Source organism: Esox lucius, chromosome 13 (assembly GCF_011004845.1).
Source record: "Esox lucius isolate fEsoLuc1 chromosome 13, fEsoLuc1.pri, whole genome shotgun sequence".
Taxonomy (NCBI): Eukaryota; Metazoa; Chordata; class Actinopteri; order Esociformes; family Esocidae; genus Esox; species Esox lucius.
Window position 1 is genome coordinate 27,437,337 of NC_047581.1, and position 26,785 is coordinate 27,464,121.

Genomic DNA, 26,785 nt, shown 5'->3' on the forward strand with positions numbered 1-26,785 from the left:
GAGACTGTATCTTTACACACACTGTATCTTTGTCTTGTATCTTGTATTTATGACATACAGTGCTTACTTAGATCCTGTCAATTCATTTGACATATTTTGGTGTTTATTGCTGATATATAAGTGTATTGACAATTTCACTGTACTATTCCAAGTTATAATAACGTAATAGCTTCTTCAGATTTTTGGGGGGTGTTTTCACAAGTACAGTATGTTAACTTGTGCACCACTGAAAAAACAAACAACCATCATACAACAAATGTAATGATTAACCTCTCTATTTGTTTTAACATGTACCACTTGCACACTTTTCATGAATATTGTCTTGCAAATTAGCTACAGAATCATTGTTAATCATTGTAGAGGGAAAAAAAGGAAATAAACAACCTCATTTGACAAACAAAACCATTAATTAATGCAACTTTATTTCCATCAATCATCCAGGCTGTCAGAGAATTACCATAATCGGGGAATGTTAGATGTTTTAAGAGCAAACAGTTAATTTCCAAACAATAAATCATCAAATGTCTGTTTACCCCTCTCTGTGCCCTGACAGCTTCGTCTCTCTTCATAACAGACAAAGGAAGTCTTAAAAACACTTGACAAAAAGTTTTCCTATCAGTTTAAGTGAAGATCGTTAATGTGGCACAAAATGGTTTGGACAGTTTAATTTATTAAACGGTAACTCTCTGACCCATTTCAGCCATTGCCCCACTCTGTTCTTATATACCTAGAAAAAATACATCTCCTTTTGGGGGTGAAATGTTTTCAGGACATTTCTGTGAAAGATGACAGCATGTATGACTGCAGTTGAAGAGACTGCATGCAAATTGCTCTCTGCATATATTTCTACAGTGTTGCCAATTTAGTTTCTAAACACTCATGCAACTTTTATTACTAAAAGGATCTGGAAATTATCCTTTTTTTGTGTTGTTAAATACTTTTGACATTGTGTTGTTAAAGGTTTACTGTCAGATACATTTTGCATTTACAAACCCGATTCCAAAGAAATCGGGAAACTGTACAAATTGTGAGTAAAAAAGGAATGGAATCATTTACAAATCTCATAAACTTATATTTAATTCACAATAGAATATAGATAACATATCGAATGTTGAAATGAGACACTTTGTAATGTCATGCCAAATATTGGCTCATTTTGGATTTCATGAGAGCTACACATTCCAAAAAAGATGGGACAGGTAGCAATAAAAGTTAAATGTACAGATAAGGAACAGCTGGAGGACCAATTTGCAGCTTATTATGTCAATTGGCAACATGATTGGGTATAAAAAGAGCCTCTCAGAGTAGCAGTGTCTCTTAGAAGTCAAGATGGCCAGAGGATCACCAATTCCCCCAATGCTGCGGTGAAAATAGTGGAGCAATATCAGAAAGGAGTTTCTCAGAGAAAAATTGCAAAGAGTTTGAAGTCATCATCATCTACAGTGCATAATATCATCCAAAGATTCCGAGAATCTGGAACAATCTCTGTGCGTAAGGGTCAAGGCCGGAAAACCATGCTGGATGCCCGTGATCTTCGGGCCCTCAGACGGCACTGCATCACATACAGGAATTATACTGTAATGGAAATCACAACATGGGCTCAGGAATACTTCCAGAAAACATTGTCGGTGAACACAATCCACCGTGCCATTCGCCATTGCCGGCTAAAACTCTATAGGTAAAAAAAGAAGCCGTATCTAAACAGGATCCAGAAGCGCAGGCGTTTTCTCTGGGCCAAGGATCATTTAAAATGGACTGTGGCAAAGTGGAAAAGTGTTCTGTGGTCAGACAAATCAGAATTTGAAGTTTTGGAAAACTCGGATGCCATGTCATCCGGACTAAAGAGGACAAGGACAACCCAAGTTGTTATCAGCGCTCAGTTCAGAAGCCTGCATCCATGTTAATCCCATTTTTGGGAAAGAAAAGGAAAAGGTGCAGTTGACTCTTAATATGTTCCTGGAGCTTTTATAGAGGGAGAGAGAGAGAGAGAGAGAGAGAGCTTGTATATGTGTGTATATGTGTGTATACACTCACCTAAAGGATTATTAGGAACACCTGTTCAATTTCTCATTAATGCAATTATCTAATCAACCAATCACATGGCAGTTGCTTCAATGCATTTAGTGGTGTGGTCCTGGTCAAGACAATCTCCTGAACTCCAAACTGAATGTCAGAATGGGAAAGAAAGGTGATTTATGCAATTTTGAGCGTGGCATGGTTGTTGGTGCCAGACGGGCCGGTCTGAGTATTTCACAATCTGCTCAGTTACTGGGATTTTCACACACAACCATTTCTAGGGTTTACAAAGAATGGTGTGAAAAGGGAAAAACATCCAGTATGCGGCAGTCCTGTGGGCAAAAATGCCTTGTTGATGCTAGAGTTCAGAGGAGAATGGGCCGACTGATTCAAGCTGATAGAAGAGCAATTTTGACTGAAATAACCACTTGTTACAACCGAGGTATGCAGCAAAGCATTTGTGAAGCCACAACACGCACATCCTTGAGGCGGATGGGCTACAACAGCAGAAGACCCTACCGGGTACCACTCATCTCCACTACAAAAAGGAAAAAGAGGCTACAATTTGCACGAGCTCACCAAAATTGGACAGTTGAAGACTGGAAGAATGTTGCCTGGTCTGATGAGTCTCGATTTCTGTTGAGACATTCAGATGGTAGAATCAGAATTTGGCGTAAACAGAATGAGAACATGGATCCATCATGCCTTGTTACCACTGTGCAGGCTGGTGGTGGTGGTGTAATGGTGTGGGGGATGTTTTCTTGGCACACTTTAGGCCCCTTAGTGCCAATTGGGCATCGTTTAAATGCCACAGCCTACCTGAGCATTGTTTCTGACCATGTCCATCCCTTTATGACCACCATGTACCCATCCTCTGATGGCTACTTCCAGCAGGACAATGCACCATGTCACAAAGCTCGAATCATTTCAAATTAGTTTCTTGAACATGACAATGAGTTCACTGTACTGAAATGGCCCCCACAGTCACCAGATCTCAACCCAATAGAGCATCTTTGGGATGTGGTGGAACGGGAGCTTCGTGCCCTGGATGTGCATCCCACAAATCTCCATCAACTGCAAGATGCTATCCTATCAATATAGGCCAACATTTCTAAAGAATGCTTTCAGCACCTTGTTAAATCAATGCCACGTAGAATTAAGGCAGTTCTGAAGGCAAAAGCGGGTCAAACACAGTATTAGTATGGTGTTCCTAATAATCCTTTAGGTGAGTGTATATATATATATATGTAGTTATTTTTTTATCTGACAACTATATAAGGAACAAATATCTGGTTTTAGACCTGGGTACAGTATTTTTGCAGCAACCACGTTGGTTGTGAATAATGAATGAAGAGGTTGTAAAATATTTAACGTGCAGCAAGGATACATCCCATTACATCAGCTTGAATCTCGGTTTATATCATTTGACAAGGATACATCCCATTACATCAGCTTGAATCTCAGTTTATATCATTTGATAAGGATACATCCCATTACGTCGGCTTGAATCTCGATTTATATCATTTGACAAGGATACATCCCATTACGTCGGCTTGAATCTCGGTTTATATCATTTGACAAGGATACATCCCATTACGTCGGCTTGAATCTTGGTTTATATCATTTGACTTGGTAGAAGGACATGCTTGCAACTCTGTCCGTTCATAGTGTTAAGCCAGTTTGTCTCTATATGAAGCACGTTTTCCATACCTTTGTATAAAAGAATCTAGCAACAAATGTATCTACTTTTTAAGGATGCCCCAATGAATTCTGGGTCCCTTTCTGTGTGTGCAGCAATCAACTGGGCTTCTGCTTGTGTGTGACCAGTCACTGTGTCCTTGTCTCCCCTCCACTCCAGTCTTCCACAACCAGGAAATGCAACTCTTGAAAATGCACTCACCATCTATTATAAAGTTTGTCTGTTTACATATTTATGAGTTTTTACATTTGGTTATTTACCCAAACTAACGGCTGATGGCACAACTAAAGTAATGAAGTAAGTGTACTCAAAATCCTCAATGAATCATCCTATTGCTTCAAACAGCAACGAGACCGAACGTACAAATGTTTGATTTCTAATGTAAGCAAAAAAGTAGTGTTGGTGGTATACAGTACACTACAGAACATGGAATGACAAGGAAGGATGCCTGCATCCTTCAAGACTGACTTCAGGTGTTGTACCAGATGGTAAAGCTCATTTGGCCTTTTAAAGACCATCCCTTCTGAATGAAGAAACAGGAGTTAGTATAGTATGGGGCAGTGGAGTGCTTTGTAACATACTTGCAGTCTACACTTCATCAGCACTTCTAAATTTAAATAACTTCAGACATTGCCACTGTCATGAAGAGGAGATTAAATTCAAAACAGTGCCATTTCTCGCTCTTTGATTTTGCTCAGGATGTCACTGCGGGAGATGTTTTGCGTCTTCCTTTCGGGTCTGTCGGTGCGGTCTGTTGTTCCAGCTGATAAGCGTCGGCCTCCTTGATTCAGTTGGGCTGACTGTCGTTGTCTTTTGAGCTGAAAAGATGTGCTGAGGTAGCTGATTCAGAGTTTCAGAGTGAACGTTTGTAAAGTTTTCAGTCATCCGCAGGCTTTGCAGACCCGGTCAACACTGTTATCTGTTATTGTCTTGTGGATTTCAAGACATTTTGAAGACTTTCTTGTTACAGGAAGAGTGCAAAATTACTCTTCTATTAGTCTGCAAACTATACAGCCCTTTCTCTTGTCTCTTATGGTTACTCAGCCACATACCATCACAAACTCAGAATTAAAAGACTTGGACCTGCAAATTCATTATACACTTAATTTGTAAATGTACATTGTTTATAATTTTTTTGTGAGAATTAAATCTCTCTGGTTGAGCAATTCATGAAATATGTGGCTCTTTTAAAAAAACATTATAGGCGGACAAGATGTTCTGTCCAACAGGCACTCTGAAGGGCATTTCTGTGACCCTGCTAGGGTGACTAAGCATAAAACATTTACAGTATATGAAGACATATATATGTTTTACTTACATAACATCATACATATCTTCACAAATAACACATATCTTGATACTTAACACATACTGTACCTTAACACTTATCTTCACACATCTTTCCTATTTTCATATGACAACCTAGGACTGGAATGATCGTCATGAACTAACGAGGGAGTTGAAGTTGTTCTGTCATCGCCGTGGTTATGAAAGCCTAGTCGTAGTGTCATCTCTGCAGAATGACCCTCGCCATGCCCACCAGCAGGTTGGGGTGTTCTCAGACAACTCTGACATTCTGAACCAGGTAGGTATTATTTTACATTAGGTTGACAGATATACCCACATCACATAGTAAAGACACACATACACAGTGCTGTAAGACGTAATATGAGCAACATTGAAATATATTCTTGTGTAGAATGTTGTATGTTTTATTTCTGTTTGGATGATAGAATGAGCTGACTTGGCAACATTTAATAAAAAGCTAAATACATAATTCATAGTAGAGACAAACACACATCACCTAGTAGTTAGAAACACACACCACCTAGTAAAGACAAACACAAATCACCTAGTAGTTAGAAACACACACCACTTAGTAGAGACAAACACAAATCACCTAGTAGTTAGAAACACACACCACCTAGTAGAGACAAACACACATCACCTAGTAGTTTGAAACACACACCACCTAGTAAAGACAAACACACATCACCTAGTAGTTAGAAACACACACCACTTAGTAGAGACAAACACAAATCACCTAGTAGTTAGAAACACACACCACTTAGTAGAGACAAACACAAATCACCTAGTAGTTAGAAACACACACCACCTAGTAGAGACAAACACACATCACCTAGTAGTTTGAAACACACACCACCTAGTAAAGACAAACACACATCACCTAGTAGTTAGAAACACACACCACTTAGTAGAGACAAACACAAATCACCTAGTAGTTAGAAACACACACCACCTAGTAAAGACAAACACAAATCACCTAGTAGTTAGAAACACACACCACCTAGTAGAGACAAACACACATCACCTAGTAGTTAGAAACATACACCACCTAGTAAAGACAAACACAAATCACCTAGTAGTTAGAAACACACACCACCTAGTAGAGACAAACACACATCACCTAGTAGTTAGAAACACACACCACTTAGTAGAGACAAACACAAATCACCTAGTAGTTAGAAACATACACCACCTAGTAAAGACAAACACACATCACCTAGTAGTTTGAAACACACACCACCTAGTAAAGACAAACACACATCACCTAGTAGTTAGAAACACACACCACTTAGTAGAGACAAACACAAATCACCTAGTAGTTAGAAACACACACCACCTAGTAAAGACAAACACAAATCACCTAGTAGTTAGAAACACACACCACCTAGTAGAGACAAACACACATCACCTAGTAGTTAGAAACATACACCACCTAGTAAAGACAAACACAAATCACCTAGTAGTTAGAAACACACACCACCTAGTAGAGACAAACACACATCACCTAGTAGTTAGAAACACACACCACTTAGTAGAGACAAACACAAATCACCTAGTAGTTAGAAACATACACCACCTAGTAAAGACAAACACAAATCACCTAGTAGTTAGAAACACACACCACCTAGTAGAGACAAACACAAATCACCTAGTAGTTAGAAACACACACCACCTAGTAGAGACAAACACAAATCACCTAGTGGATACAAACACACATCCCCTAGTAGAGACAAACACACATCACCTAGTAGTTAGAAACACACACCACTTAGTAGAGACAAACACAAATCACCTAGTAGTTAGAAACATACACCACCTAGTAAAGACAAACACAAATCACCTAGTAGTTAGAAACACACACCACCTAGTAGAGACAAACACACATCACCTAGTAGTTAGAAACACACACCACTTAGTAGAGACAAACACAAATCACCTAGTAGTTAGAAACATACACCACCTAGTAAAGACAAACACAAATCACCTAGTAGTTAGAAACACACACCACCTAGTAGAGACAAACACAAATCACCTAGTAGTTAGAAACACACACCACCTAGTAGAGACAAACACAAATCACCTAGTGGATACAAACACACATCCCCTAGTAGAGACAAACACACATCACCTAGTAGTTAGAAACACACACCACTTAGTAGAGACAAACACAAATCACCTAGTAGTTAGAAACATACACCACCTAGTAAAGACAAACACAAATCACCTAGTAGTTAGAAACACACACCACCTAGTAGAGACAAACACACATCACCTAGTAGTTAGAAACACACACCACTTAGTAGAGACAAACACAAATCACCTAGTAGTTAGAAACATACACCACCTAGTAAAGACAAACACAAATCACCTAGTAGTTAGAAACACACACCACCTAGTAGAGACAAACACAAATCACCTAGTAGTTAGAAACACACACCACTTAGTAGAGACAAACACACATCACCTAGTAGTTAGAAACACACACCACCTAGTAGAGACAAACACAAATCACCTAGTGGATACAAACACACATCCCCTAGTAAATTGAAACATCACCTATCAGAGAGACACACACATATTTGCTGTGAATTTTGGAAATGTTATTCATAAACTCATACATTCATTTAAATGTGAAAAGCAGTTTTTACACCATGCCTTATGGTCATGGTTTTGTTCCAGCTCTGCTGTGAGCTGGAGGAATCAGCGAACGTCTCAGTGGGGCTGGAGCCAGTGGAATGTCTCCAGGGTACCCAGGGTTCACTGCAGCTCTACTGCTACCAGGCAGAAACACCAAAAGACCTGAGACCCCTGGTCATGCAGCTCCTCAAAGAGTTCATGGATCGCAGGAGACGCATGTTAGCCTGTGGCCCCAGCAGCAGGACCTCCTCCACAGAGGGTGTGGCAGGCAGCGCCCCTCTGTCCCAGGGCTCTTCGGGATTCACCGACATGTATGGCTCTGACGTGGAGAGGCCAGAGGGCCCGGTCGCCGCGACGATGCCCGCTGATGTGGGAGCCGATCTGGTGAGCCCGGACAGTGGCCTGGCGACTGTGCGCAGCAGCCGCTCGTCCAAGGAAAGCTCAGTGTTTCTAAGCGATGACAGCCCGGTCGCCGAAGCAGCAGCCGGTGGTTTCCTTTTGAACCCAGCCCTCGGGTTCCCCTCTCTGTCCCCTATCCCGCCTGAGAAGAAGCGTTCGTGCAGGAACAGGAGTAGTGAGAACTTTGAGCTGTTCAGCTTTGACCCACTGCACAGCAGTAACACCTCTCCACCAGCAGAAGGTGCCTTACCACGCTCCTCTGTAGGTACAGAAGTCCACGGCATCTCCAGCTTGTCAGAATTTGACGAACTGAGCATGGTGGATTTCTACAGCACTGATGTCTCTGTTGGGCACGACTCAGTGGGTAGTGACCTGAGTGGAGGAAAAGCTCTGATGGGCCAGAGTGTCAACAATGTGCCGAACACTCCTGTCAACAGCCTCGAGGGTAGCTGCATTCAGCCTGGCACAGACGTCTGCTTCTTTCCAGAGGACATCGCTGAGAGAATCAAAGGGCTACAGCACAAAGAGAGTGTGTCCTCTTCAGAGGCCTGGGATGACTTTGGCTTTGACACCAAGGGCTCCACCTCTGATGACGTCAACACCTGGAGCCTGACAGAGGCTGGGTACGTCGGTACAGATTGTCTGAACCCTGACACAGATCTGGAGGGAGTGAGAGAGAAAGAGAGCGGAGGCGGGGATTTGAGGAATGCTAAGACCCAGGACGAGAAGGAAGTATGTTCCAAACCAGTGGAGAGACAGCTCACCCTGGTGAATGAGTACATAGAACCATACGACACCTGGAACCCAGACTCAGGCTTCACAGAACCATGGCAGCCGGCAACATTAAGCGATCTGCAGCTTACTCCTCCAGATGAAGAAAACGGAGAGAAAAAACGACTCAAAGTCTCAGCTCATTCAGGGCCCTCTGTGGTGCGAAAGAAGCGGGAGGCTCTGGCCCCCCTCACGCCAGATACATCAAAGGAGGAAGAAGATGATGTAGACCGGAAAGCCTCAGAGCTGGACTTCTGGACCTACTCAGCCCAGAAGGGATTCCTCAAATCAGACAGCGCCACCAGCGCCACCAGTGTCACAACCGCGTCTTACCCAGAGTCTTTGGACCTATGGAACATGACCATCCACGAGGACAGCCAATCCACGCTCACCACCCCAGACATGACCAACCTATCTGAGCGGTCAGACTCCTGCGGGCTCCCTGCACGGGGAGCATCCTTGGAGAGTCCAGTGGGTGTGTCCAGGGAGGGGATGGACATGTGGAACACCACCATACAGGAGGACAGCGCCTCCACGTCAACGAGTCCAGAGGTTGCTGGGACTGGGAGGGAGGAGCTTTCTGGCATGGAGTCCTGGGAGATAGACCTGAAGCAGCTTAAGGGGGTGGACAGATGTTCAGAAGAGGCGTGTCCACTTCAACAGGGGTTGTGGAGGCAGGCCCAGAGAGTTCAGATAGTCATTCAAGGGGACGAGGGCCAAACATGGTACCAGTCAGGACATGATCGTCACATGACGACAGAGAATTTTATTACCCAGGATTACATCCCACCGGAACAAGAACCGGACACGTGGGCCACACTTGTCCCCATTTCCAACATGGTAACGTCTACCTCAGAGTATGATAACGTAGGAGAAAACATCTGGAGTCAGTCTTCCTTACCAGACTCCCAGGCCAGTCCTGGAACAGACACTACTGAGCATATTGAAGGTCAGTCCAGCCCTTTTATAGCAGTGCTGAAGCCAGACTGTAACTGTGATAGCGGGTCAACAGCAACAGGCATTGAACAGTTAAATTTTGAGAGGGGTACTGGCAAACATGTGTTCTTATTTGATGGAAACTCTGGACCTGGTCACAAGACTAAGAGTGGGCAGCTTCCAGATCCAGGAGTCACTTCTGTGGAGAGTGACTATGACAACAACATAGGGGATGGGTCTGAGGCATCCGAGGGCCCTGATTGGACTGAGGACGTTAGTAGCCATTCTCCATTCGTGCTGGTGGATGAGGCCTCCTCCCCGACAGAATGTGACCTCTTGCCTCTGGGTCCCGGCGAGAAGCCAGCAAACGAGCTGAACTGTGATCAAACATGGAGAGACCCTGCCACAACTCAGACTCAGCTTGACAACTGGGATCATCTCTTCACCCCTGCCGTAAAACCGGGTGATTCTGAATTGCCGCCAAATGGGGCATCGCCCCTCAAATGGACTACTAAAGTGATCTATCCGGATGGGGGATCTCATCATATGGAAGATAGTAGCACAATGGATGCTATTTCACTGAGCTCCAGCTCCGGGGGGAAAGAGGGGCTCAAACCCAGCCCAGATAGTCTTCCTCTGGGCAGCCGTGAGGATGTCAGGTCCAACTCAGATGGAGAGTCCTCCTCAGGCCTGGAGATGGACTACATCATCGTGTCAGGGACTGTTAGAGAGAACGGGAATAGGGATATAACCAGAGACCAGGATGGCGGCAGGACGGAGGGGTCTAGATCCTTAGAGACAAGCCGCCACCAGTCAGAAAGTAGATTAGTTGACCTTGGTAGATCGGATTTGGATGACAACAGCCGTGATGTGCAGACAAACGCCATAGTAGTAAAGAGTAGCAGCGCCACCTTGAGATACCCAGCAGAACAGCACTTCCTTAAAACCAGGGAGGAGGTGTATGTCCACTCTCAGATATCTCTGGAGGACTCAGACTCAGATGGTCTCTCCCCTTCCCCCCCGCCACCCCTGCCCCCACGAAACCAGGGATGGGGCTCTCTACCGAGGAAACAGGAGGACCACCAGCTCCAGCACACAACCCCCCAGTCCCCGCTCCCCCTCACAGACAGCTCCCAATCCCCACTGGGAGATAACTCATTGATTGGCACTCCCGAGAACCAATCGGTTGGACCCTCCCCTGTTCAGGAGGTGGGGCTGCCGTTCTCTGGCGACCTCATGGATGAGGGGGAAAAGGAAGAGGCAGAGTTTGGTGTGGAACCTCCCGGTTGGGATACAGGTGAGCAGGTGGAGAAAGGAGTATGTGGGGTGATAAATAGCCACGCGGTTGAAACATACTTTGGGCAAACTGTTGAACTCCTGGAGAATGAACATCCAAGTGGGGATAATTTCTCGGAGGATGGTAGAAAAATGACATCACAGTCCGAGAGCCGTGACAGGTTCTTACAGGGTCAAGCTGAATCAGAGCAACCAATGAGGAACCAGCCTCAAAGCACTTCACAGGGCCTTGAAGACCTTCCTGTCAATCTGAAAATCAGAGGCCATGGAGATGATTATGAAGAAACACCCTCCTCCTGTCCTGGGTAAGTGATGTCCCTGAAGTGTTATATAGTATATCACTCGCTGTGTAATTGTTTACCTACAAGAGAGCTATGGTGTTTTTCTTTTCTTTTGCATTGGATGCTTCTTTGTGTTTGCCCTGAGTGTGTGTGGGTCTCTAAACAGCTGCTTGGTATTTGTAAAGTAGCTCTGACTGCGGAAGCAGAGTTAAAAGCTGTCAGTAAAGTGAGATGGTGTATTCAATGTGAGAGGAGGATGGGTCGGGTCGGGTGGAGAGGGAGTTTATGTTGCACCCACGTGACCTCCTACATCTCTCTGGCACTAACAGTGCTTTTTGAAGACAAGAGATCACAGAGTATGTGTGGGCGTGTGTGTGTGCGGGTGTGTGCTGGGCCAGGCATTGATCTCAGCGCTGGGTGTGTTTATAAATCTGTTTACGCCTCATTAAATATACATTACCTGCCTCATTACAGCTATATCCCCTCCACAGCTAATGGAGCCAGCTCCCCTCAGTCTAACACAAGGTGTGTGTGTGTATGAATCTAGATTTTCCCCCCTTTTAGTGGACATTACTGAGTGACTTATAGTGAGTGGTTAATACATGTTTGCTATACGATTTATTTGTCATCCAATTTCTCCATGTCCAGAATTAAAGAGGTTACGTCCCTGTCTTGGAGCCAGCAAGCCAGTGAGAGAGTTCCTCAGCAGGGTCCAGCAGATCAGAACCAAGCCAATATCAGTCACACACAGGACGGATGTGACCACGCTGGCCACCAAACACGTACTGACCATCCACCTGAAGGCCACCGTGAAACGGAAGACCTCGTCTACTACCAAACCCAAACCCAAGAGCATGCTGAAGACTGGAGAGTTGATGGCCTCAGCCAACATCATGAAGCTGAAGTACATACTACTCCCTACTACTACCATACTAAAGACAATGTCCAAGACCAAACTGAGGACCGTCTCCATTATGCGGGTGAAGGCCAGGCTCACTGGGAGGCTGAATGTCAAGAACACTCTAGAACTCTTGAAGAGACAGGTGACCCCACGGGCAACGGACTCCATCATGAAGATCATTACGCGATTGAAGAGCAGACCCCCTATGTCCCTGATGGCTACGCCCACTTTCTACTTGCCAGGTAAGTCATGTACTGAGTAAAGGGTTTCATCTTTTGATTTTAATTCATTAAAATACTGTGTAATAGCCACAAATGGAAGGGTGTTTCCTTTCTCTGATAATGTAAACACTAAAAAATCTGGACCAGGTTCTTTAAATTCCATACCTAAACAGATCTGAGTTTAAATATTGTTTTTTGTTGTTTGAACATTTCTCAACTGTATGTAATGAATAAAAAAATAATTGCCTTTATTGAAATAGGCTGATTAGTGGGAGAGGAGTGGCTGTGACATTGAGCTTCAGTATTTCGTTTGACCACAGGAGGGCAGTACACATTCATTCTAAACACATTAGCTGTGTGATTGTAGCACATTGGTCCCAAGACAAGGTGTATGTTTTGGATTGTAATTTAATGTACTTCATGATGCAGTACCCATAATAGACGTAGTGCATTCCCATTGTAGATGTAATGCATTCCCATTGTAGATGTAATGCATTCCCATTGTAGATGTAATGCATTCCCATTGTAGATGTAATACATTCCCATTGTAGGTGTAATACATTCCCATTGTAGATGTAATGCATTCCCGTTGTAGATGTAATGCATTCCCATTGTAGATGTAATAAATTCCCATTGTAGATGTAATGCATTCCCATTGTAGATGTAATACATTCCCATTCGAGATGTAATACATTCCCATTGTAGATGTAATACATTCCCATTGTAGATGTAATACATCCCCATTGTAGATGTAATGCATTCCCGTTGTAGATGTAATGCATTCCCGTTGTAAATGTAATAAATTCCCATTGTAGATGTAATGCATTCCCATTGTAGATGTAATACATTCCCATTGTAGATGTAATACATTCCCATTGTAGATGTAATACATTCCCACTGTAGATGTAATACATTCCCGTTGTAGATGTAATGCACTCCCGTTGTAGATGTAATGCATTCCTGTTGTAGATGTAATGCATTCTCATTGTAGATGTAATGCATTCCCATTGTAGATGTAATGCATTCGCATTGTAGATGTAATGCATTCCTGTTGTGGATGTAATACATTCCCATTGTAGATGTAATACATTCCCATTGTAGATGTAATACATTCCCATTGTAGATGTAATACATTCCCATTGTAGATGTAATACATCCCCATTGTAGATGTAATGCATTCCCGTTGTAGATGTAATGCATTCCCGTTGTAAATGTAATAAATTCCCATTGTAGATGTAATGCATTCCCATTGTAGATGTAATACATTCCCATTGTAGATGTAATACATTCCCATTGTAGATGTAATACATTCCCACTGTAGATGTAATACATTCCCGTTGTAGATGTAATGCACTCCCGTTGTAGATGTAATGCATTCCCGTTGTAGATGTAATGCATTCCCATTGTAGATGTAATGCATTCCCATTGTAGATGTAATGCATTCCCGTTGTAGATGTAATGCATTCCTGTTGTAGATGTAATGCATTCTCATTGTAGATGTAATGCATTCCCATTGTAGATGTAATGCATTCGCATTGTAGATGTAATGCATTCCTGTTGTGGATGTAATGCATTCCCGTTGTAGATGTAATGCCTTCCCATTGCATGATGTATCACATTATCATCTAAAGCTAAATCCTAGGGGGGCAGACCAAGCACGGTAGATTACTCTTTATATGTTTGTGTGTCTGTGTGTGTGTGTGTGTGTGTTCTTGTTTCTCTGCCTCTTTAGGACCTAAATATGTATTTACATTTAATAAGAACATAGGCCTATATCAATTGGTATTCAAAATGTTGGGGTTAGGTTTAGGCATTAGGGCTAGGTTAAGTTTAGTGTACAGTAGAGCACTGCTGGGTATGGTAGAAACCCACAGAAGCTTTGGGACCTTCACCTGTCAGGAAGAAGGGTCCAGCAAAAGTCAGATTCACAGCCATTTCATTGATTTAAATATACAGACTCTGGGGTAGTCTGGATGAGTTAAGGAGTTCTCTCTGTCTGCCCTTATTTTTCTACCCTTCTAAAACCAGGTATGTTGGCTGAGAACACATTTCTCTTTACAGCTAAAACCTGGAGGCAGGGTTAACTGCATTGATTTAGCAACATTTCAGTTACTGGTCAGATGTTCTAACCACCATATGCCACCCCTAAACCTATGGATATACAATGCCACCACGGGACGTGAGGGAAGTCCTTAACAATTACTACTTAACTTCCAATTTTGCGTGTAGAATTTCTCCTGCTTTTTAGGACTATATCTAGGACTATACTTGTCCTAGTCTGTGCCCGGGGAAACCAAACCTACAATCGTTTTTTGTAAAGGAGAGTTACACTCCTTTATTTGTTCAGGCTTTATTGACATACAGATGGTGGGAGATACTTGGTGAAGGAAGCACACTGGGAACTGAACTTTGGTCTCTAGAGGGATCTTGCTGATATGTACCCAACAGTGTCACTACTGGACCAAGGCTCCACACAGACACATGCGTTAATTCAATCAGAATAAAGACCTGGATGCATTAATACCTCCTCACAAATACATTTCAGAGTTATTTGAATCTAATTTGCATATATTTTAGCTTTTTTTGTGGAACCGGTTTGCCGAAGTATGTGTGTGTTTGCGTATGCAAATTTATCTCACAGTTATGTTTTGATATTTCACATATTATCAGCAAATGTATTTTTTTAACCTATTTTGTAACAGCGTTCATTTGTGTAGCTCAAACATTTGTGCTTTAATCATACACTCTGGTTATTTTTCTTTCTGTCAGACACACACACATTTTAATACCCTTGTGGTCCCCGAAACATTATTCCCTTTCAAAATGATATCTTCCTTATGACCTAACAACAAACCTAACCTTAACCCTGTACTGTACCCCCCAACCTAACCTTAACCCTGTACTGTAACCCCCAACCTAACCTTAACCCTGTACTGTAACCCCCCCCCCCCCCTAACTGTTATCCCAGAAGACAAACCATGACCCTGAACCTAACCCCATCACTGAACCATTAACCCTAACTGTAAACCCATTTTTAACTTTTACCCTTAACCTAACTTCTTAGCCAGAAATTCCCTTTTTCATTGTGGAAAACTAGATTTCCCCCCAGGATCACTTATTCCATGTTTCACTGTGTGTTTAAAAATGAAGTCTCATTTCAGTGAAATTTACTTTAGGTAGCTCTCCTATAAAGTATTTCAAAAAAGCTACAGACTCAGTGTCTATTGTTTATTTTGTCATGTATTTTTCTGTGTCAGGTCACATTTTGTCTTGCCCTGTTGCCCACTTTGTAATTCTAATGACTTTGTAGGGAATAGATATGGCCCCTCCCCCTACTTCTGTATCTGTGTGCTCGTATTTCTGAGTGAATGAATAATTGTGCTTTTGGTCTCCGCGCTGTCCAGCTCATGAGAAAGGGTATGAAACTAAAATAGATACAATGTATTTTGGACATTGATGGTTGTTGTGGTAATCTTCTATTATTTGGAGACCAACATAGAGTTCTAGTTGGTAATGTGTAATGGACAAATGTAAAACTAAATAGCTGGTATACTAGTTCATGTGTGTTTATTGTAACACATCATTCTGCTGCCACAGCTGAGCATCTCTCATTAGGATTCAGAGGGATGTCACATGACTCCAATATGGCGAAAAGGGGACAGTACCCCTCATGCTAAGAGAGAAAGAAAAGAAGAAAGAAAACTGAGGGGGTGCCAGAAAGAGAGGAAGAGGGTTGAAGAAAGGGGAGGGGGACAAAGTGAGAGGAAAGCAACACAGAGATTTCTTGGTTGTCTGGGAGTAGGTGAGTCTTTAGAGCAACGCTGTGTGGGTCTCGGACAGATAGAATGGCATCAAAATCAACAACTTCGTTTAGATTTGTACCAATTGGTTAGTTGTATGTTTTCCTCCTGAAGTTATGAAAGCTCTGCATGTCAGTAAGTGTATGTGCGTGTGCATTCAGTACTGGAGTCTTTGTTAATGGGAGTTATGCAAATAGCCGATCTGGGGGTGTGGTGAGTATGCAAATGAGGTGTATTATCCCTGGTCCATGTGCATGCAGGGATACTTTTTCTGTTCCGTTGTTGTGAACTATTTTACAAAACAATTAGCTGTCTGTAAATTTACTGTGTGAAACGCAAGTTTGCGCAGTCATGGTAGTTATGACTGGATTACTGTGTTTGGGTACAGGCCCACCTCGGAGTATCCTGGGATGATTACTTCAAATGAAGATGACGCGGATGGGTCGGAAAACAGACAAGGTGACACGTACACGCTGTGCTGTGCATGCATGCTTACACACACACACACACACACACACACACACACACACACACACACACACACACACACGCACACAGGCACACACACACACACATGCACTTCTCGATTCATGCAAAAATAAACTGCTTCTGTGTCGTCATGTTTGTCATTGGATCTGTCCACATTTTATGGACCAGTGGTGTGAGTGAGACTTTAAAGGTCTACCCTACAACCAGTTCCGCTAGCATCCTGCTAACAATTTGTGGTGAAAAAATAAAAGTCTAATTGAATTAATTATTTCGTCTTATAGTCATTCTGGTGAATCACTGTTACTAAAGAGACAGACATCTATACCACCAGTGAAATCTTTTTTAGAGTGTCAAAGTGGTATCATCACTATATTCTTCAGTGTATAATATATCACTATATTGATGTGTGACATTAGGAGTAACATGACATTTCCTGAATATTTGCCCCAGATCCCCCCTCTTCTTTAGGGCAGACTGGATCCAGTATCCCCCCCAGAAAGAAGCTTGTGGCCCCTTCTATGAGCTTGTCTCTGGACCACAGTGAGGGCTCCCTCCAGTCTGACGATGCCCTGGACACGCCTGACGATGCCCTGGATACAGGCGATGATCTAGACATCAATGTTGATGAGCTGGACACACCTGACGAGGCAGATTCCCTGGAGTTCAATGGGCTAGGTGAGGTGCACACACACCTGAAGTGAAGGAAGAATAATCCACACACTATTTTCTGCACACTCACAAGATACAGACACCCACCCCCCTGCAATTGATCAATCTGGCTATCATTTTTTTTTATGATAGCCAGTGTTGCTGTGTCCTATAATAAGATCTGCATTGATTAGTAATGCGTTCTCAATAATGACCAGTACATTAAATGTGAGTAGTAGTTTCCCTTGCTGAATACTTGCTGTTTGGTTAGTAAATAAATAGGAAATCCAACTGAAAGGAAAATCAGTGGATATAGCCACCTGCCACCAGATACAACCACCTACCCAGAGAGATACAACCACCTACCCAGAGATACAATCACCTACCCAGAGATACAATCACCTACCCAGAGATACAACCACCAACCCAGAGAGATACAACCACCTACCCAGAGATACAACCACCCACCCAGAGATACAGCCACCCACCCAGAGATACAGCCACCAACCCAGAGATACAACCACCCACCCAGAGATACAATCACCTACCCAGAGATACAACCACCAACCCAGAGAGATACAACCACCTACCCAGAGATACAATCACCTACCCAGAGATACAACCACCAACCCAGAGAGATACAACCACCTACCCAGATATACAATCACCTACCCAGAGATACAACCACCAACCCAGAGATACAACCACCTACCCAGAGATACAACCACCCACCCAGAGATACAGCCACCAACCCAGAGATACAGCCACCAACCCAGAGATACAACCACCCACCCAGAGATACAGCCACCCACCCAGAGATACAGCCACCAACCCAGAGATACAACCACCTACCCACAGATACAACCACCCACCCAGAGATACAATCACCTACCCAGAGAGATACAACCACCCACCCAGAGATACAACCACCCACCCAGAGATACAACCACCCACCCAGAGATACAGCCACCCACCCAGATACAGCCACCCACCCAGAGATACAGCCACTCACCCAGAGATACAACCACCCACCCAGAGATACAGTCACCCACCCAGAGATACAACCACCCACCCAGAGATACAGCCACCCACACAGAGATACAGCCACCAACCCAGATACAGCCACCCACCCAGAGATACAGCCACCCACCCAGAGATACAACCACCCACCCAGAGATACAGCCATCCACTTACTGTACAGTATTTCTATGCTACGCTATCATGATGTGTGAGACAATTAAAACTTTAGAGTGATGTCATTAACAGGTGACCTCCAAGGATCAAAACAGGAAACTGACAGGGAGCCAAGCGAGGCCATCCCAGAATACAGTGCAGAGGAGGAGCGACAGGACACCAAACTGTGGAGGACAGTTGTCATCGGGGAGCAGGAGCATCGCATCGACATGAAGTGCATCGAGCCTTACCAAAGAGTCATCTCTCACGGAGGTATACAAACACACCATTTGGAGTAAATAAAATGACATTTCAACTGAATAAAAAAATAGCCTTGATTTTCAATTTTTTTCAATTTTTGAATTGGGACTTCAATTCAAATGGACGTCAGCCCTGACAATAAAATGGTTTCTTCCTTGAGTGTTCAGCAAACCCATTTTCCTCTCTTTCCTCAGGTTACAATGGTGACCTGAATGCCATTGTCGTATTTGCAGCCTGTTTCTTACCCGACAGTGACTGTGATGGTTACAATTACATCATGGATAACCTCTTTCTGTTAGTGCCTCACATTGCCTCATATTGATTGTGATCAAGTCAGTGGATCCAATAGCTGATCATGTAATATGCATGTGTCATAATTTATCTAAAGGCTTGAAACAGTTTGTATGTGTGGGCGGGGTTAGGTATGTGATCAGCACTCTGGAGCTCATGGTTGCAGAAGACTACTTAATTGTGTATCTTAATGGAGCCACACCCCGTAGAAGGATGCCTGGATTGGGTTGGATGAAGAAGTGCTACCACATGATTGACAGGAGGTAAGAAGTCACACACACACACACCTACCAACATACATGCTTAAGTCCTCCCTAACATATTTTCTGTTGTATTCTTGTCTCGTCCCAGGCTTAGGAAGAATCTCAAGTCCTTTATCATTGTCCATCCGTCATGGTTTATCCGAACGGTGTTGGGAGTCATCAGACCCTTCATAAGGTGGAGATCTCCATGTTTTCTCACACATACCAGAGTCCAGTGACACCTTCTCACAGACAGCAGCCTACACCAAGTGTTCCCAACCGGACCTTATTCATGGGATGTCTTAGATATATTAGATTCTTAGTCCAGAATCAAAATGCCAGAGGAATATGTGGCTCTGTTCTTAACTTGGGAATACATTTTCCACAATGTGACTATTGTTAAAAATGTATCTAATCAGTTTTAATATAATATTATATATGTACAGTATGTCTGCTTAAATGTAGTTCTTAACTAGATACATTTGGTAGTAAAATAAGGTATAGTATATTTCCTTATGATTATAATAATAGTCTGCCTTCTGCAAAATATGCCATGAGTGATTAAACTGCATAGAGTTTTTGAATGCAGATTACAGTTACCCATAGGACTTAATTAAATGTTGGCCTGATTCTATCCAGCTAAGCGACTTTATGTCTCCCTATCTCTGCAGTTCTAAGTTCAGCAGTAAGATTAAGTATGTGAACAGCCTGACAGAGCTACAGGAGCTAATTCCAATGGAGTATGTGCACATCCCTGAGAGCATTATCAAGTGAGTGAATGTGAATGTGATATTGTAAGCATGAAGATACAGTAAGAAAACACCCACCCAGAATGATTCACATAGATCTGTTCACACGGGTGAACCAGGATTTGGGGACAGTTTTTTAGGTAAACTGACATTCCATTTAAAAACATTTTAAATATTTCATTTGTATGATTATGTGATCTGTTAAATGAAATAGAGAAGTTGTGCATTAACGTTTTTTTTGTTTTTTTCATTACATACAAATTACTTTCAGAACTGTGAGTCTTCAATTCAATTGACCCAAACCCCTGTGTAAACATTGCTTGGAATAAGTTACGATGTCATTCTGTAATAGGACTTTTTCAAGAAACAAAATTTAAATCCACACTGACTAATAGTGTCTTTGCTTTATTGTTCGTTGCACAAGGTTAATTGAAACTAGTCCGACAGATGGAAGGAACTGGTTAGATGAAAGAAGTCCACATGTTGACCACTAACACATGCTTTCCACACACCCAGCGTGCTGGACTTGCATAAACCTTTCAAAAACCAAAACCTTCTGCTGATTTCTTGGAGGCTCGGTTCAAAGATTCCATGTGAAGGGTGGCATTTTTCACAGAGGCCGTCCTGAGGTGGAGGGCATGTTTCGCCTTGCCCTGGCACTGGCCGTGTAGAGAGTCAAACTAGACCGGGTGCTTTCCACGGGGACACTGAGAAGGCACTGGGATTGCTCAGCTTTTAGGGGAACTGAACTGCGGTGGTTGGTGGAAGGGAGGGTGAAGCCCTTGTGTTTTGTGCTTGCTCCCTAACTGTACACCTCCTACCTCCCTCCTAAGGTACGAAGAGGGGAGAGGTATACAGACATTTGCATGTATGAGGTAAACTCCAATGGTCTGCCCGTGTTAGTGTCCTCAATCCCCACCCCCAACCCCCTCCTGTAATATGGTATTTTTCGGACATGCCCCACCCCTTGGCACTAACAACCCAGCCCCTAATTTGATCTGAAGACCTCACCCACAGCCTGTGTGATTTGTCAGAATGTGTCCTGTCTGTCCTGACCCGTCCTGTGATTGTTTCTGCATGAAGGATTTTTTTTTCTGTCTTTGGTGATTAACTTGTTTATCCGAAGACCCATGGTGTCATACTTCACAGTTGGCCATTCTTCACTTCAGGGTTAGCTTAATCAGCATTGTCGAAGTTTGTGGTTTGAAAACGTGTGACTGCTATAGTAAGTGCTGCATTGCAAGCGAACCTTTCCTTGAAAACACTTCCAACTAAATTTAGTAATTTGTCTCATTAGCATGTATATATTTTTTATGTCATCCTAATGGGTTGACAATGTACAGCGAAACTGCAATCTAGTTACTAGGATCAACACAGAACATTAGCATGCTCTTGTCTTGATTATGGATCACTGTAAGACTTTCGCTAAAGATTTGACATTTCACATTTGGAAACTCAAGCCGGCTTGGACATAAAAGCTGCTCGTTAATGTTACTATTTCCCAGTTTATTTTCATAATGTGGGAAAAACTCCAACACTAAGGGCTTTATGAAGGGGGTGGAATCCACATGATCACTCACACATCCTGTAATGACATGGCTGTCAGCAACTTTGTCATTTATGTTCTCCAACATTGGCCTCAACAGGTCCCGCTCGTTGCAACCGAGGCTTTGAAGTTCAATTGGCATCGGATTGTGTGAGCCGCAGCCCAATTTCCTGAAATTCTGGGCAAGGGTTGGGATTATTTGGTTCACCAAGCCCCTACCGCCAGCTGCTGCAGTTGCTCCAGTAACATAGCTGCTCTCTCTGTCTGTGCTTGATTCACTACCTTGTCATTACAGTTTGAACAAGTAATGTTATACCTCCCCAAAACGCCTATTCTTCCTTGTATTTCGCCTCAGAATGATCTTTTTCATTCTGGTGTCTCACAAGAAAATAGTTTCACTGTCCAAGCTCTGGTGTATATCTAGTAAGGACTAATCAAGATCTGATTCTGGCATACAATCATAGGAAGTGTCAGCTAAATAGATGTATTGCAAAAATAACATTCTCAAGGTAAAGAAAATCAGCAGTTTTTAAGGAAGACAATGCCAGCGAAGTTAGTTTGTGTTTCTGATAATGTTTCTAGCTTTTGCTATAGCGGTCGCACAATGTTAAAGTATTTATTTTAACAATGCTAATTAAGCAAACTACGGTCTTGGAAATATGACAATTTGAATGATTGTGCATTGGCCTTAAGACACAACACAAGGTAAAGGGAATTTCACACGGATATGATTTTATTTTGAGAAACTATTTTAATTCCCTAAATTTATTTCATAAATACTCAGTAATGGTATAATCAATTGTACGAAAATCTCTTGCAACTGATGTACTTGAAAATTTGGTTGAAAATCTGTCAATTGAGCTTGATGCCATTAGGAGCTGTGCTTCATAAAAGCTGATTAGATTAATTTATAACATGGGTAATAAAATAAAATAGGTTTAACTGCACAAAATAACATTCTCTGTTCCCTGCCACATTCTTCTAACCCTTTTAACCCCTTTTGCCCCAGGATGTACTGACCTCACTGCATGCCTGTAATATTTTCTCCTCCTTTACTAATTCTTAACTTTGATCCTGATCTAGACTGGAAAAAGAATTACAGGAGGCAACTAAGTAAGAGTGTATTGTGTATGTGTGTGTGTGTGTGTCTGTGTTTCTATGTTTGTTTCCTTTCAGACCAAATATCACATTCTTCAGCATTGTTTGTGTCTTGGGAGCATTGGTTGGTTTTCTGTTTTGTGTATCCTACCATTACAGTTACATATATTTAGGTACAAGCGTTTTTCCATGTGAGATTGAAGCACTTGTATAGTATAATATCTATTTAGACAGGCATACTTTGAGTACCACTAAAGGCAGTTTAGAGCTGAATATGGAACAAGCAAAAAAAATAAAATACAATTTAATAATTTGAATATGAGGAATTTCCTAAAGGCGCCATGACAGTCACACACATGTACTTTTAGTTCCCCCTTATATCCAATGATAACTTAGCCCTCCAGAATCTAGAAATGTCTTAATCTGGCATTGTAGGTCTAATTTTTTTACACCTTCACAAAACACTGTGCTCATATGTGTAGTTTAATAAGGATACTGTGTTCTCCCTCTCTCTTCAACAGAGTGGATAAGAGACTGAACTCTGGTGGTGTTTGATCTTTCCTTGATGCCTGCTACCATATGACCCTGTAGTTAAGATTTGACCACATTTGGTCCTACATGCTGACATCTGTGGTGAGAAGAGAAGCTACGCTACCATGAACTGTATGATAACTTATTAGCCTGTCCCTGCAAAAAAAAGAGGCACAGAAGCAAGATCACAGGAGGCCCCGAAGTTAGCATTTAAAACCAAGCACTGTTCAACGTATAATCACTTTCAGCAAACAAGTAAGCATGTATATTTAAAGGGAAACTGACATGTTTTGGGTAGAAATGGAGATTGTGAGAGTTTTTGAAAAAACATGTAATTACATTTAGACCTTTTTTATGTAATAAATTGTTATAAAAACCTCTCAATTAGACAATTACTAAGTTATTTTCCAGATAAGGTTCACAAGGTCGTCCCCACATACAGTTGTCCTCATTAAAACGTATTTAGCTGCTGCAGTGATATTTTATTGCCCCTGGCAGTGTTTACCAAGTTTATCAGCAATCATCTACCAATAAGCAATGTAATGAAATAATTTTCCTGAAATATTTATCTGACAGTGAAAACAAGGTTTGAACTATAATTTTGTCTGTCTGTCCGTACGTGTGTAAGTGCACGTGTGTGTGTGTGAGTCAAGTTAGCCACTGCATTCACATACTGTAAATGATGTATGTAAAAGTAAAGCTCTGTTACCCTCGTGCCTGATGTCTGCAGTGTGACCTTTCTCTGTGAGTGTTGTTCAAGTCTATTGTTAGGTGGAATAAAAAAAAGGGAATCTTTAAGATGTTTTCGGTGAATGCACAGGGACTGTGCTGTCACTACCAGAATTGTGATGTCAACTACTTTGACTGGCCTCATATCCTGAAGGGCATCTAATGTAATTTGTTGATCTTAAAATATTACAATGATTTATGTTCTTCACTTGCTCTTTATCATCACTATTGACTTAGTAAAATGTCCCATAACAGTTGGTAAAATAAAACTGGATTTTCACAACATTAAAATCATCTACAAGACATAGGGGTTAAAAACTTGAATCTTTCGTTATCAGTCACATGATCAAGACCAACTCCCTTTACATAATAAAATGAGTCAGAATATGGATTTTCATTCATATCACAAGTCATTAGAATGCCAGGCATTGCTAAACATATACAGTGCCCATTGGAACTATTAGTAAAGATGTATGAAAAAGTCAATGAACAAATTGTGGCATTAATCAGCTTGACCATATACTGAAAATATAAGAAAAATGTAACCTTAAATTAAGGTTAAAACATTTTGTACAATTTCATAATCAAGCGATACAATATTTTTCTGAGAATCAATGATCACAGTTGTTGGAACCCCTCACATTCATATGAACCAATTCTAATAAAAGTATATTCCTATTGATTTGTATTTCTTTATTGTAAGACAAACTTCAGTAGCTGGAATTTTCTAAATATCATTGGATCTTTGCTTGGAACTGTGTTCTTGTTTTGATGAGAGTAGAGGTTTTCTTCAGGGAAGACACCCAAATACTTTGTTGGCATGGAGGTGATGTCTAAATGCACTTTTGGAGACCCCAAGATTAAACCACCTTTGCAATTCTGTGTACAAAATCCATTGCAAAATTGTGAACCTTAGGTGAAAAAGTTCCCTTCAGACCCATCCTCCTTACTGTTTGGCGGCAAAATACAAGTTAGTAAATTGCTTTAGTTAATTTTAACTTCTTGGTTATTGACTCACTAGTAGAGATGGATCTTTTCCAGCATGTAGCATTTTTTTAAAGCCACTGCCTAATTTTAGATGGTCAACAATATTTTCTCTAATTGCATCATTGTGTTATCTGACCTTCCCATATTGATAGATGACTAATAGAGTTTGGTATGTTAACAATTGCATATTTACATCCTATCTTAAAAAGGATGTTACAGATGACCACTTAAGAGTGGCTCAGATGAACTTAGACAATTATAATGGATGTCACTGATGACCGCCTAATGGTTCTGCTGAACTTTCAAAACAATATATATCAAGAATTATATACTTAATAATTTCTAGGGTTGCCAATATTTGTAAAACATTATTATTATATACACAAATAATTTTCTTTTCACAATGTTTCCTCAGAGGATAGTGTAACATCAAGCTGATTAACTACAATGACATCTACTCATAGCCTTTTTCTCATCTTTACCAAGGGTGGACAATAATTTCAAAGGGCACTGTGCATATTAATATATTGCCTTTGGAAATCATTCAGACCCATTCACTTTCTCCATAGTTTTTTGTGTTAAACTCTTAATCTATGATTGATTGCATTTTGATGCATTTTTCTTTGTCATCAACTAACACACAATTCCCCATAATTACAAAGTGAAAACACATTTTCTGAATAGGGAAAACATCTTATGTACATAAGAATTTTGACCGTTTATTCAGTACTTTGTTATTTTCAGTGCAAATTGATACTGACTGGCTTATAGCAATGGTATATGAGACCGTATACCAATGGTATGACATAACAACACTTTTTAATGCTCTAGTTGTGTTAGTAACAAGTTTATAATCGTAGTAAGGAATATTGGGGGTTTGTGGTAAGTTCCCAATATTATCATTGGTCAACTTCAGCAGTGATGGCAGTGACTTGAGTTTCATCCCCTCCATAAAGCAATATTTGCCGATTACCAGCTCATTGCTCTATACTGTCTCATTTATACATTTGCTCATTGTTTGCGTTTTTCAAGTGGGCACTGTTTGTGGGAGTGAGAGAGCAAACACTTTAGTTTTAATACATTTCAAAACCGTACCTGCAGCCAAAACAAAATCCCATGGGTTCACCTTATTTCCTATGTTTATAAAGGTTAACAAACAGATCTACATGACATTTTCTTGAACAAGTTTTAAGGAAGCAATCTGAGGCAGTTCATCTGTGCTGTGCACTTGGCTCAGCTGTTTTATAACAACATACCAATTGGTCATGGGCACATGATACACATGTAGGAAGGTATTGTGGAGAGATTAAAGACATCTCCAGAGTTAGCCATACCTGAAACGTTGTCTAATAGCTTCTGTAGTCAGTAAGCTATTATAACTAAGATAGGAGGACCCTGTCTAGTAGATGTGAAGGTTAAGTGAAGTAGATGGGAAATTAAAACACTGATTCATAAAAAAGATTTAGATATATGGCAAAGGATGTGGGAAGCGTTTAGTAAGGGAAGATTTTAACGTAGCAATAGGAAGAATGTTTATGGTGGTGCTGAATTACGGTTGTGCTGGGAATCGAAGAGAGGAAGTGGTACAGGCAAGATTGAGATTTGGTCATATAGGACTGAATCTTTCACTGAAATTGATTAAGAAGCATGAAAATTGAATGTGTGATGCATGATTGGTGACTAGACAGTGGAGCATGTATTGTTGTATTGTGAGATGTATGATGTGGAGAGAGAGAGACTGTTCGACGGAGTAGGAAGGATGGGACGGAGATGGGG

General features: G+C 41.7%; 1 protein-coding gene across 1 annotated transcript in view; it reads left to right on the forward strand.

The window, feature by feature from the left end:
* Nucleotides 1-24,091, forward strand: part of LOC105014463 (prune homolog 2 with BCH domain) — a 38,632-nt gene extending 14,541 nt beyond the window's left edge. Inside the window, exons 7-20 of the mRNA XM_034296523.1 lie at nucleotides 5,142-5,300; nucleotides 7,703-11,367; nucleotides 11,818-11,868; nucleotides 11,992-12,486; nucleotides 16,654-16,724; nucleotides 17,205-17,429; nucleotides 18,669-18,848; nucleotides 19,031-19,130; nucleotides 19,259-19,390; nucleotides 19,479-19,565; nucleotides 20,041-20,139; nucleotides 20,952-20,993; nucleotides 22,748-22,777; nucleotides 23,284-24,091. Of these exons, the coding sequence (XP_034152414.1) occupies nucleotides 5,142-5,300; nucleotides 7,703-11,367; nucleotides 11,818-11,868; nucleotides 11,992-12,486; nucleotides 16,654-16,724; nucleotides 17,205-17,429; nucleotides 18,669-18,848; nucleotides 19,031-19,130; nucleotides 19,259-19,390; nucleotides 19,479-19,565; nucleotides 20,041-20,139; nucleotides 20,952-20,993; nucleotides 22,748-22,777; nucleotides 23,284-23,317 (5,370 nt within the window). The 3' untranslated portion in view covers nucleotides 23,318-24,091. The remainder of the gene's footprint in view (nucleotides 1-5,141; nucleotides 5,301-7,702; nucleotides 11,368-11,817; nucleotides 11,869-11,991; nucleotides 12,487-16,653; nucleotides 16,725-17,204; nucleotides 17,430-18,668; nucleotides 18,849-19,030; nucleotides 19,131-19,258; nucleotides 19,391-19,478; nucleotides 19,566-20,040; nucleotides 20,140-20,951; nucleotides 20,994-22,747; nucleotides 22,778-23,283) is intronic.
* Nucleotides 24,092-26,785: the final 2,694 nt, after the last annotated feature.